At 45.4% G+C, this 14662-nt stretch overlaps 3 protein-coding genes across 4 annotated transcripts in view; 2 read left to right on the top strand and 1 right to left on the bottom strand.

Annotated features, from left to right (window-relative positions):
* Positions 1-1620, top strand: part of TMED6 (transmembrane p24 trafficking protein 6) — a 10092-nt gene extending 8472 nt beyond the window's left edge. Inside the window, 1 exon segment of the mRNA XM_006156921.3 lies at positions 1219-1620. Coding sequence (XP_006156983.1) covers positions 1219-1449 — 231 coding nt within the window. The 3' untranslated portion in view covers positions 1450-1620.
* Positions 1621-1696: 76 nt separating this feature from the next.
* On the bottom strand, positions 1697-5862 carry NIP7 (nucleolar pre-rRNA processing protein NIP7). Of its 2 annotated transcripts, none has more exons than XM_014591020.2 (5): positions 5648-5862; positions 5435-5521; positions 4955-5093; positions 4032-4172; positions 1697-2129 (listed from the first exon to the last, which is right to left on the bottom strand). In XM_014591020.2, exons 1-5 carry the CDS (start codon positions 5701-5703, stop codon positions 2025-2027), a joined length of 528 nt encoding a protein of 175 aa, XP_014446506.1. In that variant the 5' UTR covers positions 5704-5862; the 3' UTR covers positions 1697-2024. The 2 variants fall into 2 exon arrangements, with proteins under 2 accessions (XP_014446506.1, XP_006156984.1); XM_006156922.3 differs by lacking the exon at positions 1697-2129 and adding an exon at positions 2454-3814 and having other exon boundaries at positions 5648-5861.
* A 200-nt stretch (positions 5863-6062) lies between these two features.
* Positions 6063-14526, top strand: COG8 (component of oligomeric golgi complex 8). The gene is given in 6 exon segments (XM_027775096.1): positions 6063-6246; positions 6248-6466; positions 7810-8017; positions 8838-9665; positions 12685-12853; positions 14013-14526. Coding segments are annotated over 6 exon segments (1884 nt in total). The 5' UTR covers positions 6063-6082; the 3' UTR covers positions 14309-14526.
* Positions 14527-14662: the final 136 nt, after the last annotated feature.

Raw genomic sequence — 14662 nt, 5'->3', positions numbered from 1 at the left:
GGGGGGGGGGGGGGGAGAAGGCAAGCCCCCAGGGCTGAAACTCAACCCATGGTCAGCCATATGGGAATCTAGCAGCCTTAACCACCATGGCACCTGCTGGCCCTCCTGGCGTGAGTTTTAAGCTGCCAGGTCGAAGAGCCTAGGTCGACTACATGGGAGTACAGCAACATAACCATTATGCCATCTGCTGGTCCCACTATCAAGACTTTTTTTTTCCTTTGTTTGGAGAGGTTTTTTGCTATAGGGCATGTGTGCTCACCAGAAAGACAGAGACAGAGAGACAGAAAGCAAGAAATCACCCCCCAGGGGGGATGGCCATGCCGCAACCCCTTCTCCTCCATTCTCTCAGAATCTTGGGCACGCATGCACACATGCCTGGCTTGAGTTTAAGCCGCCGGGTCTGGGACCCGAACCGCGGTCGACTACATGGGAGTCCAGTGACATAGCCATTACACTAACTGCTAGTCCCACTATCAAGACTTTTAATAAAGTCTGCAGAACCTTGTCTTCTCCCATACAGAGAGAACAGCATAATCCTCTATCTGGAAGCATAATGATGTGCTGAGTACCTGCCTAAATCTAGAGATTTACAAGAGTCTTTTGTGGTTTGAATCAAAATTTTTCATCATGAAAAAAATTTTATTTTTAGGTTTTTATCAGAGGGCAAGAGACAGGAAGAACTCACACCCTTCCTCTGGGGAGGATGGCCACACTGCAATCCCTTTTCCTCCATTGTCCTCTCAGTATTTTGGGAACACAGGTTTATGTGCTCAGTGTGATTTTCTTTTCTTTTTTTTCCCTTATTTTATTTAACTTTATTTATTTTAATTTGATCAGAGAGGGAGACAGAGAAAGCGAGAAAGTCACCAGGTCTGGACTTGAACCGTGGTAGGCCATGTGGGAGTCCAGCACCCTCAACACCACACCACCTGCTGGCCCCCTCAGTGTGATTTTCAAGTCATAGGTCTGGGACTCAAACCAGTCAGAGCCTTAACCACCATGCAACCTGCTGGCCCCCTACAATTTTTTATTAAAATCCAGAGTATTTTTCAGATACAGCAAAACCAGCATTTAGCAACAACTTATCATAGCATTATATATCTTAAAAACATGAGAAAATAACTCAACTTCCATTAGATTAGTGCTAGTGAACACCCAGGTGAGGACAGATTTTTGTGTGTTGGTGGGAAAAGGATTCCTCTCTTTTCTTTCCTATAGGAGAGTACACGAAAGGTGCAGAACAATGTCTTTCACATGTGGCGATACTACACCTTTGCCCGGATGAGGAAAATGGCTGACTTTTTCCTTCTCCAATCAAATTATAACTATGTGAACTGGTGGTCAACAGCCCAAAGCCTTGTTATTGTTCTTTCTGGGATCTTGCAGCTGTATTTCTTGAAGCGTCTCTTCAATGTTCCAACTACAGATACAAAGAAGCCAAGATGCTAAGCTAGGATGACTACAGCACCTTGGCTCTTTTCTTCTGGGGCAGAAATTCTATCAAAGCTTTAGTCACATTTGCTTTATAAAGTCATTGGAAAAAAGCTGTTTCTTGTTAATGCTTTAGTTTGTTATGCTCATCTATGAGGCCAAAATGGCAATAAAATAACGTAAAAGTTCTGTGGTTGGCTATATATTTTAAAAGTTTATTTCTTCCACGAGTAAGAAAGACAGAAAAGAGAGACAGCATCTCAACAAAGTCTTTTTTTTTTTCTTTTATTGCCAGTGGGCATGTACATTTGCCAAAGAGAAAGAGAGACAGAGAGAGAAAGCACCTGTAATAGGGCATAGACACGTCGATATCCTTTTTCTTCCGTCTCTCCATCCAGTCAAGATTTTGGGCAGGTAGATACACACGTTGATGGGTTACTCAAGCTGTGAGGATTCAACTTGCAGTTGGCCATGTAGGATGGGGTTTTCTATGGTGCAGCACTTAAGGGCTGAGCTATGGGGCCAGGCCCCCAATAGGATCTGAATGCTGCGATACACCTCCAGCTTCAGCCAACGTCAGATCATGGGCGCATTCATGATTGGTGCACCGAGAGAGAGATCTCTGGATGTGAACCTGGAACTCTTCCATATAGGTCAGCCCAGTATACCACCATTTGTCCCTCTGTGGCTGCTATCATCTAAAGTATGTATTAAATGCTACTATCAAAATACTGTTCAACATGCAGCAATGCCATAACCTTCACTGAGTCCACTTAGAGATTAACAGACAAACTTAGAAGAGAGCAAAGTTTAAAGAGATAGAACAGAATCAACTTTTCACATAAAAATAAAAGTTAGCAGAGTGCTGTTGTTTTTTAATTTACACAGGAGGGCGCTTGCACTGCCACAAACAGACAGGTAGAGAGAGAGAAAGTCAAGCACCTCCCCCCGGGGAGGTGGGGGGAGGACACACCACAATTCCTTCTCCTCTGGGAGTTTGGCCATGCACACACAGGTGCCTGGCGTGTTTCTTAAGCCACTGGGTCTGATACTCAAACTGTGCGGTCAGCCATTTGGGATCCAGTCACCTTAACCACCTAGCTACCTTGCTGGCCCCAGAGTGCCTTTTTGGAGTTGAAAACATTTTTAGGGACATCACCTCTATAATTAAAAATGTGCAGTATACTCATTAAAGACATTGTTTTGCTTTATGATACAGATTATTAAAATTTTTTCTCTTAATTTTTTAAAAATGTAATAATTTAAAAATAATTTTGAGAGGCATGGGGAAGGACAAAGGATCTGAGTTTTAATTTCAGGGTCTCTGATTAGTGCTTTATGTTCAGTCTAAACAGGTAAATAAAAGTTCATAAGAGAAATTGTTTTATGAAATCAAGGTGATGGGGAAAAAACATCTCAGTCTGAAATCATCTCATCTAAGAAAAACAAAGATTGAAAAAGGATTGTTGGAAGACAAGATAATGTTATCAAATTACTCTCCTAAGACCCTACAATACGTAATCTATGCAATATAAAAATAGTTCTCACCATTTATCCAACATCTATCATTTCCAGGCACTGTGTTAGACGCAACAGCCATGCTTTTCCAACTCTTAAAAACCATTCATAAGCTAACTTTTAGTTTTGCATTTTTTTTTAAAAAGAAAGAAAACAAAGTTTATAAAGTTGAATGACTCATCCAAGGCCACACAGCTAATAGGAGGCAGAACTTGGGTCTGAATCCAAATTTTTCTTCCACATCACACAGCACTTACTACATAGAATCACAGGTGAAAAAACTAGTCTTATTATTTTAGCCAAAATTCATTTGTAAAATCCCACACGTGGCCTACTATTCTGACATCGTATTATCTACCTTTAATGATAGTTAATAAAAAACAGAAAATATACATTATGTTCTTATGGTGAGTTTAGAAAACAAAGTGTTATCACAGATAACAATAATAAGCTATTCTTGTCCTCAGTTCCAATTATTGAGAACCTGTTACTCAGAACAAGAAGCCCTCTGATTCAAATATAAAAAGGAATATTCTGATTGGTCAAAGATCTGAAACTAATTTTCTGAGCCATTTCCATGTAATAAGAATCCAGCCTGCATTTGTCAGTGATAGACAATGTTAAAAACTAAGAAGTCCCTGAAGAGGTCAGTGTTGACAAAATTCAACACAATGGCGGAGTCTATATAGACACAAGAAACAAAGCTAGGCCCTTCCACAGTGTATGTCCTCAGGATGACTTCCTTTTAAGTCAATGTTTCTTCATGTCGTACATATTCCCCAATGTCTGCTTGATGAAATACCACAATCGCCATGGGGTCTACTTTCCTGCAGTCTTGTGTAGACTTTGCTGCCACCCCAAAACCCTGGGATTCAAAAGAAGAGACACTAATTCACTCAAATAATTCCACAAACCCACATCAAAGACTGGAGATAACAAAGATGAAAAAAGAAAAATACAGTTCTTATCTTAAAGGAATTGAAAGGAACAGAGAATTTACTCCCCCAAGAGCACAGATCAAAAATACATGCTTGCTTAATAAAAACATACTTGATTTTGTAAAAGCTACCATCTCTACTCACCAAAGGGATGTCTGCCATGGAGTACACCACCACTCCCTGGTATTGAGAGGTATTTTCAGTGATTCGACCCAGTCCAGATTTCAATACGTGGTTCCCATACAGAAAGGACTGCTCTGCTCCAGGTTTTATCCATACTTTATACTATATGAAAAAAAAAATTGAATTCAATAGACACTTCACTAACAGTAATGTTGCTGCAGATAAGCTAGCTGCTAGATATGTCATCAATTACTTGAAAAAATTTTAAGGAAAGGAAAATAGATGATGAATGTTTCCCTCAAGTTGTTCATAACCTGAACAGAACTGCCAGTATGTTCTTTCTCCAACTCCCTAAGCAACTTCTCCCATGGACAGTTCAAAAGTTCTTTTTCTGGAATTCTTATCAAAGCCACTTACTGACTTTTTGACCTGCAGGAGGGCCTTCATTGTTTTTTTTTGTTTTGCTTGTTTGTTTTGAGAGGTTTGTGCTATAGGGCACGTGCACTCACCAGAAAGACAGAGAGACAGAGAAATAGACAGCGAGAAATCGCCCCCCAGGGGGGATGGCCACACTGCAATTCCTTCTCCTCCATTCTCCTCTCGGGATCTCTGGCACGCATGCACATGCGCCCCGCATGAGTTTAAGCCACCCGGTCTGGGACTCGAACTGTGGTCAACTACATGGGAGTCCAGCCACATAGCCATTGTGCCAACTGCTGGTCCCAGTTTTTATGTTTTGCAGAAGATTATAGCCGCATGGAACTCCTATCCCAGAACCCTAAACATGCTCAAGCAGCCAGACCTATAAACACTTCCATGTGCTAGCACTGACTGAAGCACTGTCAGGGACTCCATGCAAGAGAAACTGCCTGACAGTCTGCATTTTGACGTGGTCCTCATTCTTGACTTCATCCCTACAGCAGAATGGAGAACACCCCACAAACCTTGGCATAGGGTGCAAGGTAATCCAGAGCCGTGATGTGCAACCGAAACTTGTGGGTCTTGGTGAATTTTCCGAAGCAGGTCCCCAGAGACACCAGCTTGTCCCCAGAGATATTGGCGGCCAGCTTCAAAATCTTCTCACTAAATGGGAGACCAGCAGGTGGCGTGGTGGTTAAGGTACTGGGCACTCCCACATGGCCTGAACCTGGTGGCTTGTTTTTACACTTCCCTCCTCCCTTCCTCTCTTCCTCCCTCCTTCCCTCCTTCCTTCGTTCTCTCTCTCTCTCTCTCTCTCTTTCTCTCTCTCTGTGTGTGTGTGTGTGTCTGGTCAAATTAAAATAAATGACTGAGTAAATAAAATTAAATAATTCTTAAAAAAAAACTTCTCACTAAAGCGTAAGGGACAGGAAGGTTTCGCGTGAGGGAAGCTGGTGGGGGCCAAGCCCCTCCCGGTCTTCGCAGCCCGCCCGGCCTCCACTCACCTCACGTAGTACACCCGGTCGTTGTGCAGCCTGAAACAGTAGGTGCCGTCCGGCCGGTCAACTAGCAGCTGAAGATTCTCCCCGATGCTGAGGGCGAAAAGAGGGTTGGAGACTGCGCCGGAACGAACTCGGCCCTGCAGCGCGCCCCTGCTCCACCCACGCCCTGGCCCCTACAGACACACGCGCTCCCCCCGGCGCCCCCCGCGCTCCTACTATTTCGCGATCTTCTCAAACATCACACGTGTCTCCTCTTCAGTCAACGGCCGCATCTCGCCACTGGGTTGGAACACCAAACCCTCGTGCCCGAATAGCCGGAAACGGAAGTTGGCCAGCCACTCCCGGCAACCCCCAAGACTGCCTCTCTAGCCCCTCTCCACTCGTTCCTCACGAAGGCGCCCCTTAGGCTGGAGGACCGCTGGGGAAAGACAGCCGGCTAGGTAAGAAACCAGGGACAGGAAGTGTGTCCTTATTGCTTCCGGTCTTACGACAAGAGGCAACGCCCTCGCTGGTACCGGGGAAGTGACGCTGCTGCAGGAAAGATGGCAGCGGTGGTGGCGGCAGCGACGACTGTCTCAACCTCAACCACGGCCTCAGCCACGGCGACAGCCACCGCAGCGGGCCCCGGGGAGGGGCGCGGCGGCAGGAAAGATGGCAGCGGTGGTGGCGGCAGCGACGACTGTCTCAACCTCAACCACGGCCTCAGCCACGGCGACAGCCACGGCAGCGGCCCTCGGGGAGGTGGAGGATGAAGGGCTCTTGGCGTCGCTGTTCCGAGACCGGTTCCCTGAGGCCCAGTGGCGGGAGCGGCCCGACGAGCGGCTCTGGGCTGGAGCGGCTGCGGCGCGAGCCGGAGCGCCTGGCAGAGGAGCGGGCGCAGCTGCTGCAGCAGACTCGCGACTTGGCCTTCGCCAACTACAAGACCTTCATCCGCGGCGCCGAGTGCACCGAACGCATCCACCGCCTCTTTGGCGACGTGGAGGCGTCGCTCCGCCGCCTGCTTGACCGCTTGCCCAACTTCCAGCAGAGCTGCAGGTGTGGCGGGCCTGGAGCTAACGGGGCCTTTAACTGGAATGGTTGACATTTACGATGAGATAGATGACATAGTGCTTCTTACCACGTGCCAAGCTCTCCCCTGAGCTCTTTATTAATCCACTTAAGCCTCACAATAGCCTTTGAGGTGGGTACTATTATTGGAGGAAGTTGAGACTCAGGTTAGTGACCTGTCCAAGGACACACCTAGTAAATTTCAACGTCAGATTGGAACCTGAGGTCTTGTCTCTCTGAGATAAGGCTGTTGTGAGCACCAACTAAAGAGAATCCATGGGAGGCACTTATCGGGACTGACATATTTACTACTCTGTAAATGTCAGTTTAACATATGTGCATATTTATGTAATTTCATATATATAACAGCTGGCACTGAGATCATATGCTCAAAAACTTTTGCTTATAGGAAGCTGACAAGGAAATTCTTCAATTTGGGGAGCAACAGGATTATCTTAATAGACTCTCTTTTCTGAGCCATTTTCTACCTCAGACCTAGTTCTGCCTTCTAGCATTTCTTTTTTTATTGTTAAGCTATACACTTGGTTTTGAAGAAAGAATGTGTGTTTAATTTTACCTTAGCAGTTTGGTAGAATATAACGACTTATTACAGAAAAGATGAATCCTTTTAACATTTGTACATGAAAAATGCTTTACTTTTTTTCCCTTCCAGCTTTTCATAATTAAAGTTTAATTTTCCATTTGAACCTCTGGATATTCAATAACATTGTTTGTCCCTTTCAATGTCCCAGACTTCTGCACTAGAAAAGAAATGGGAAAAGTAGACTGGCAGGAATTAAAGTTAAGCAGTATCATATTTAGAGAAGATTAAGACCCGAGTCTTGCACTGTCCTCTTAAAATAACAACAACCAAAAAAACCCTGGGGTAGCTTGGGGTACATCTGTGGCTTCTAGACTAGTTAGTACTTTGTAAGAAAACAATAATTATTATTAAAGGAACATTTTCCTCTGTCTCTTTTACTCTTGACACATTTACTCTGAGACAGATTCTGTGTTAGGTGCTTTGTACCTATCATCTCATTTAATTCTCACACTTATGAGAATCCTTTTATTTTGCCAGTGAGGAAACAGTTTCAAAGAGGCTAAGTACCTTGCCATGGCAAGGAAGTAGCAGATCTGGATTCAGATCTATCAATCACTTATTAGTCACATGATCTAGACAAGTTACTTAACCTCTCTGGGATAACAGTACTAACTCATAGGTCTGGTGAAAATTAAATCTAATAAACCATCTATCTAGGGCTTAGTAACTGTGGTTAAAGTTTGGGTACAGAGCAGTGAGAGACCAACAGTCTCCTGATTATTACTAGAAACTTTGTGAAGGAAGCCGAGGAGATCAGCTCCAACCGCCGGATGAACACCCTGACTCTAAATCGGCACACGGAAATCCTGGAAATCCTGGAGATTCCTCAGCTCATGGACACTTGTGTCCGGAACAGCTATTATGAAGAGGCCCTGGAGCTTGCAGCCTATGTACACCGACTAGAAAGGAAGTACTCCTCCATCCCTGTCATCCAGGTAGCCATCTTACCCAGAGAAGACTGAAATTGATCTTTTGATAATTAATTCTGTAGTCATGATTGAATCTTTATGTAGAAATCTTTGTATATTTCACATCAGTTTCTGCCAGCAAGGCAGATGTGAGCATAAAAAATTCATTTATTCAAAGATACATATTAATTCTGTGCCAGGCACTAACTTAAATGTGAACAGTAAGGTGTGAACAGCAGGCAAGACCCTGGCTCTCGTGCTCACATTCTAGAGAGGTCCAGTAATTGACAAAATAATATGACCGTTTCAGAGCGTGGTAATTATCTGAAGAAAATAAAGGAATGGGGTAGTGGGAGACCAGAGTGGGTTACCTTAGGTAGAGTGGTCAGGGAAGGTCTTTCTGGAGAAGTGACATTTAAGCTGAGTCCTCGGTGAGAAACCAACTATGCAAAGGTCTGAGGGAAGAGCAGAGAAAAAAGTGGGAAAAACAAGAACAGGGCTGAGGTGTACTGAGAAGTTGGAGTGTTAAAAGGATAGAAAGAAAGCCAATGTGACTGGATTGTAATGAGGAAAGCAGGTGACATGGCAGGTAGGCAGGGCTTGGAGGCCATGGGAAGTGGTTGGACTTGTGACTGCATAGGAAGTCACTGGATGATTTTACACATTTTAAGCAAGAAAGTTAGTCCAACAAGATCTTTGTTAGTGGACCTATTAGCATCAGCCTTGGGAAATCTACTTCATATGTCATGAAAGCTGTGTGTTTACTAGCCTGCAATCAGGGTTAATAGAACAGATTCTAGAGAAGTCTTTGTCAGCATGCTGTTGTCTCAACTCTCTGTATTAACAGGGCATTGTGAATGAGGTGCGCCAGTCCATGCAACTGATGCTGAGCCAGCTGATCCAGCAACTGAGGACCAACATCCAGCTCCCTGCCTGCCTCCGTGTCATTGGCTACCTGCGGCGCATGGACGTCTTCACTGAGGCTGAGCTGAGGGTGAAATTTCTTCAGGCCCGGGATGCTTGGCTCCGTTCCATCCTGACGGGCATCCCTAATGATGATCCCTATTTCCATATCACAAAAACTATCGAGGCCTGCCGTGTCCATCTCTTTGATATCATCACGCAGTACCGTGCCATCTTTTCAGACGAGGACCCACTGCTGCCCCCTGCCATGGGAGAGCCCACTGTCAATGAGAGTGCCATCTTCCATGGTTGGGTGCTACAGAAAGTCTCACAGTTTCTGCAGGTGCTAGAGTCAGACCTTTATCGGGGAATAGGGGGCCGCCTGGACTCTCTGCTGGGCCAGTGCATGTACTTTGGGCTCTCCTTCAGCCGGGTGGGAGCTGATTTCCGGGGTCAGTTGGCTCCTGTTTTCCAGCGGGTGGCCATCAGCACTTTCCAGAAAGCAATTCAGGAAGCTGTGGAGAAATTCCAGGATGAAATGAACTCCTACACCCTCATCTCAGCTCCAGCCATTCTGGGCAGCAGTAACATGCCTCCTGCTGTGCCAGCTGCTCAGCCAGGGACACTGCAGCCACCAATGGTACTCTTAGACTTCCCACCCCTTGCTTGCTTCCTCAACAATATTCTGGTTGCCTTCAATGATCTGCGCCTCTGCTGCCCTGTGGCCTTGGCGCAAGATGTGACTGGGGCCTTAGAGGATGCTCTTGCCAAGGTGAGCACATTCTGTTGGCTTTTTACCACCCTGGGTCTTTGGTAACAGGCAGACAAACTATTAAATCAGTCTATCTGACAGTGGTACATGCTGACTTGGAGAGGTTTCAGAGGTTTTTCCGGCTGAGAAGCTCTGGTTCTGAAGAGACCCTAAAACAATCCATGAAGTGGCTCACCTATATTAACAATTAACTATAAGTAAATGCTTTATGTTGCTTCATAACGAATCTCCACAAACTTAGCAGCTTACTTAGCCCGGCGGCTTGCTTTCTTACCTCCTCCCACCTCTTGCTCTTTACCTCTCTGGTCAAAAGTTAAATAAATGAATAAATAAAGTTAAATCAGGGCAGCGGGACCAGCAGTTAGCATAATGGCTATGTTGCTGTAGTCGACCGTGATTTGAGTCCCGCACCCGGTGGCTTAAACTCACACCGGGCGCGTGTACACCCAAGATCCCGAGAGGGAAATGGAGGAGAAGGGATTTCAGTGTGGCCATCCCCCCATGGGGTGATTTCTCGCTTTCTGTTTCTGGGGAGCCCACGCCCTCTATTGAAAAAAATTCTTAAAAAAAAAAAAAAAAAAGCCAGCAAGAGAGCTCAAGGCTCTTTTTCGAGGTCTGATTTAGTGTTTTAAAAGGTCCATCTGACTAAATCAGACCTGTACAGAATAACCTTATCTTAAAAAAAGTATTTATTATTGTTACATTTTAATATGCTGTAGGTTACATGAGTTCGCCAGTGTGAGAAAGAGAAAGAGAGCAAGCAAGCTGCCGGGTCTGGAACTTGAACTACTGTCAACCATTTGGGAGTCCAGTGCCTTAACTACCACACCACCTGCCAGCCCCCAGAATAATCTTTTATTTCCTCAGACTTATTTATTTAATTTCATTTATTTATTAACTTAATTTGACTAGAAAGAGAGAGAGAAAGAGAGAAGTGAGAAAGTAAGCCACTAGGTACTGGTCTCGAACTGTGGTCAGCCATGTGTGGGAGCGTTCATCATCTTAACCACCATGCCACCTGCTGGTCTCATAATCTTCTAATTAATTCAAAGTCATATAAAAAATCCTTCATCTTTACTATATTGTTGGCTAGAAGCAAGTTTCAGATTCTATATGCATACAGGGAAAAATGATTACACAACGGCATGGATACTAGGCACAAGAATAATGAAAGCCATCTTATAATTCTGCCTAAAGTAGTTGTAATACTATTCTAGTATGGTGCACATTTTTACACACTGAAATCCTTAGATACTAGGATTCTTTCTTCAGAAAAATTTTTAGAACTATTCATATAATTTTATTTATTATTCTTCAACTTGACCAGAGAGAGACAACTGGGAGAGGGAGAAAGCAAGCCGCCAGGTCCAGGATGAAAACCACAGTTGGCCATGTGGGAGTCCAGCACTTTAACCACCATGCCACCTGCCAGCTCCCTAGGATGCTTCTTCAAATTAATGGCATCTTGTAAATGTCAGTCAGGTGGCACTTGTATAAAATCTTTTTTAAAAATATTTATTTAACTTTATTATTTTTATCATTTTCCAGTGTGATCAGAGAGACAGAGAAAGAAAGGGAAAGCGAGAAAACAAGCCACCAGGTCCAGGACTTGAACAATGGTCAGCCATGTGGGAGTCCAGCACCTTTAACCACCATGCCACCTGCCGGCCCTGTATAAATTTTTTTTTATTTTAAGAGCTTTTTGCCTTAGGGTGCGTGTGCTTGCCAGAGAGAGACTGAGACAGTGAGACGGAAAGTGAAAAATCACCCGCCCAGGGGGATGGCCATAGCAATCCCTTCTCCTCCATTCTACTCCTAGGAATTTGGGCACACATGCCCAGTGTGTTTCAAGTCACTGGGTCTGGGACTCAACCCACGGTCAGCCATGTGGGAGTCCAGTGGTGTAACCATACTGGCCTAAATCTCTTTTTTTCAATTTTGCCAAAGGGCACCTGTGTTTATAGAGGTTGGCAGTAGTGGTGAAAAAGCATCCCCAACAGGGAATGGTCACATCGCAATTCCTTTTTCACTCACCCATTTTTTGCGAATGTGCACACACACACCCAGTGTGTTTTTCAAGAAATTAGGTCTAAGACTCAAACTGCCCAGTCAGTCATGTGAGATTTAGTCACCGTAACTACCACATCAGGGGCTGAACCATACTATCCTTCTGCTGATGTCTCTTCTAAGAGTAAGAAAGATCTTGGGACCAGCAGTTAGTGTAATGGCTGTGTCACTGAACTCCCATGTAGTCGACTGCGGTTCGAGTCCTGGACCCGGTGGCTGAAACTTACACCTGGTACATGTGCGTGCGTGCCCAAGATCCTGAGAGGAAAATGGAGGAGAAGGGATTGTGGCATGGCCATCCCCCCTGGGGAGGGGTGATTTCTCACTTTCTGTCTCTCTGTCTCTGTCTCTCTGGTGATCACACGCGCCCTGTAGCAAAAAAAAACCTCTTTAAAAAAAAAAAAAGATCTTACTCCATGTAAAATAGTGTTCATCATAATTACAGAGATTAAGACTTTATCCTCACAACACTATGACACAGGTCCTGCTAATGGATGGATCTGATAGATGAGGGAACTAAGGTATAGTGCATAACTAATCATTTGGAAGTCATAGAACCAGGTTGTACAGTTGGGATTTGAACCAAAGAAGTTCAGAACCACAGTATGTGCTTTTTATTTGGGGAGGGGGGGTGAGAGGTTTTTTGCTATAGGGCACATGCGCTTGCCAGACAGAGACACCAGTTCGCGTGGGTGATTTCTCATTTTCTGTCTCTGGCGAGTGCATGCGCCCTATAGCAAAAACCTCTCCAAAAAAAGAAAAAAAAAAAAGAAAGAAAGAAATACATCAACGAAGTGACAGAATTGTGGAGAACGACCACAATTCTGAGTTTAAACAAGGTGGTAATAGAATGTACTGTCTGGAATGCATTTCTTCATGAACAGCTGAGTGCTGCACATTTGTAATTTGGAGAAAGACTGCCCCAGTGATTGCTAGTGTCCTTGTCTTTTAGGTAACCAAAATAATCCTGGCCTTCCATCGTGCCGAAGAAGCTGCCTTCAGCAGTGGGGAACAAGAGCTCTTCGTCCAGTTCTGCACTATCTTTCTGGAAGACCTCGTTCCTTATTTGAATCGCTGTCTCCAAGTCCTTTTCCCACCAGCTCAGATAGCACAGACTTTAGGTAAGAGGAGATTTTCAAATGTTTTACTGGTAAGTAATTTACATGCTAAATAATTTACATGCATGTATGTGTGACTAAAAGTGCAGAGGTGTGCAACTATACTGCCATCCAAAAAAAGATCCCTTATGTCCATTTGTGGTGGTTCCTCAAGTGCTCCCTTGGCTCTGGGCAACCTTTCTATTGCTGTAGATTTGCTTTTTCTGGACATTTCCTAAAAAAGGAATTAAGACATGGGTCAGCAGTTGCCATGGAGATTAAAGCACTTGATCCCACATGGCCAACTATGTGGTTTGGGTCCCTGCAGCTTGAAAATCATGCTGGGTGTATACCCAAGATCCCCAGAGAATGAAGAAGGGATTGTGGCATTCCCCCACCACAGGGTGATTTCTCACTTACCCTCTCTCTCTGTCTCTAATGAGAGCACACATTCTACAGGAAAAATGAAATTAAAAAAATATATATATTATGGCTAAATAGACCTAAATGGAAGAAGCCACATCTTTTTGATTGCCAGAGGGTATGTACACTCCATAATAGTGAGACAAGAGAGGGCGAGAGAAAGCACTTCCTGATGGGACTTGGTATCCACACAATTTGGTCTCTCCCATTTCTCCATCCTATTAGGCTTTTGGGTGTGCACACACATGCGCCCCTCATGTTTTTCACCCTGCCAGGGCCAGGATTCCATCTACATGGTTAGCTATGTGGCATCAGGCTTCCTTAACCACTAGGTCATGGACCAGCCCAGAAGGCACATATTGTATGATCCCTTTTCTATAAAACATGCAGAGGAGTTAATGTTTTTTCTAATTCGCACTCATTTCTGCGTCCTGGGATGAGGGAGATGTAGATTCCCACAAGGGAATAGGTCAGTGATCACACCGGTAAGAATGGCTGCCTTCACTTTGGCCCCAGCTTTCCCCTTGGGTCAGTAACAGGGAGGCCTGTGTTCACTGAGACCATCTGCCCGGTGCTGCCCGATTACGCTCCTAGCCTTGCTAAAGAGCAGAGCTTCCTGTCCAGTACCACAAAAGTTACCTTCTGCTGTTTGAACATGCTAGTTGTGCCTGTTCTTTTCTCTTTTCTGTGGCTTCTATCCATATTGAATTTTATTAATAGCGTTTTTTTCCTGTTTCATTTTCCCTACCGTCTGTGTCAGGCATTCCGCCCACTCAGCTATCTAAGTACGGACACCTGGGGCATGTGAACAGCAGTGCCATCCAGGAGCCTCTTGCCTTCATCCTGCCCAAGAGAGAGATGGTCTTCCCCTTAGATGAGAAGGAGCTCGTGCCTGAGCTCACAGCTCCTGCACCTGAGTGTCCAACACCCGAGTGTCCAAGTCCAGCCGAGGAACCAAGCTTGGCGCCAGTCCCTCCAGCTCACCTTGAAGATGGGCAGGAGGAGGTGCCATCGGTGGAGCCGCTGCAGGGGGAGACGCCTGGTTTGGGGCCCTAAGGTGTTCCTGCGTCTGTGGTGGAGAACCGGTGTGCGGGCGGTCTGCGGGGAAGAGCTGCTGCTGGCGGTGCGGGGCCGGGGCTCCCTCGCCCGGGAGTGCACAGGACGGACTCTGGAGCCTGGAAGATGTTCTCGGAAGGGACGCCTAGGAATTGAACAGGGAGCTTCCGGGTTCGCTCTACCTGGGTGGAAGCAAACAATAAAGCTGCTTGTTCTCACGCCTGGCTACTGTCCTCTCTCGCGGTGTTCCCATAAAGCGCGCGAACTGGGCTTCCCGGCGTCCAGCGCGTCGGGGGCGGGCGACTACGGGAGCCGAGACGACAGAGTACGGGGCTGGCTTCTCCTGGGGGCCCT

This window comes from Tupaia chinensis, unplaced genomic scaffold (assembly GCF_000334495.1).
Source record: "Tupaia chinensis unplaced genomic scaffold, TupChi_1.0 Scaffold000523_1, whole genome shotgun sequence".
NCBI classification, from domain to species: domain Eukaryota; kingdom Metazoa; phylum Chordata; class Mammalia; order Scandentia; family Tupaiidae; genus Tupaia; species Tupaia belangeri.
This window is presented reverse-complemented; position numbering and strand designations above follow the sequence as displayed.

Coding starts and splice junctions, on each gene's coding strand:
- NIP7 (XM_006156922.3), bottom strand. CDS start 5,703: ATGCGGCCGTTGACTGAAGAGGAGACACGTGTGATGTTTGAGAAGATC. Junction 5,522..5,647: donor TTTGAGAAGATCGCGAAATA/GTAGGAGCGCGG, acceptor TTTCGCCCTCAG/CATCGGGGAGAATCTTCAGC. Junction 4,173..4,954: donor ACCTTGCACCCTATGCCAAG/GTTTGTGGGGTG, acceptor TTTTTCATATAG/TATAAAGTATGGATAAAACC.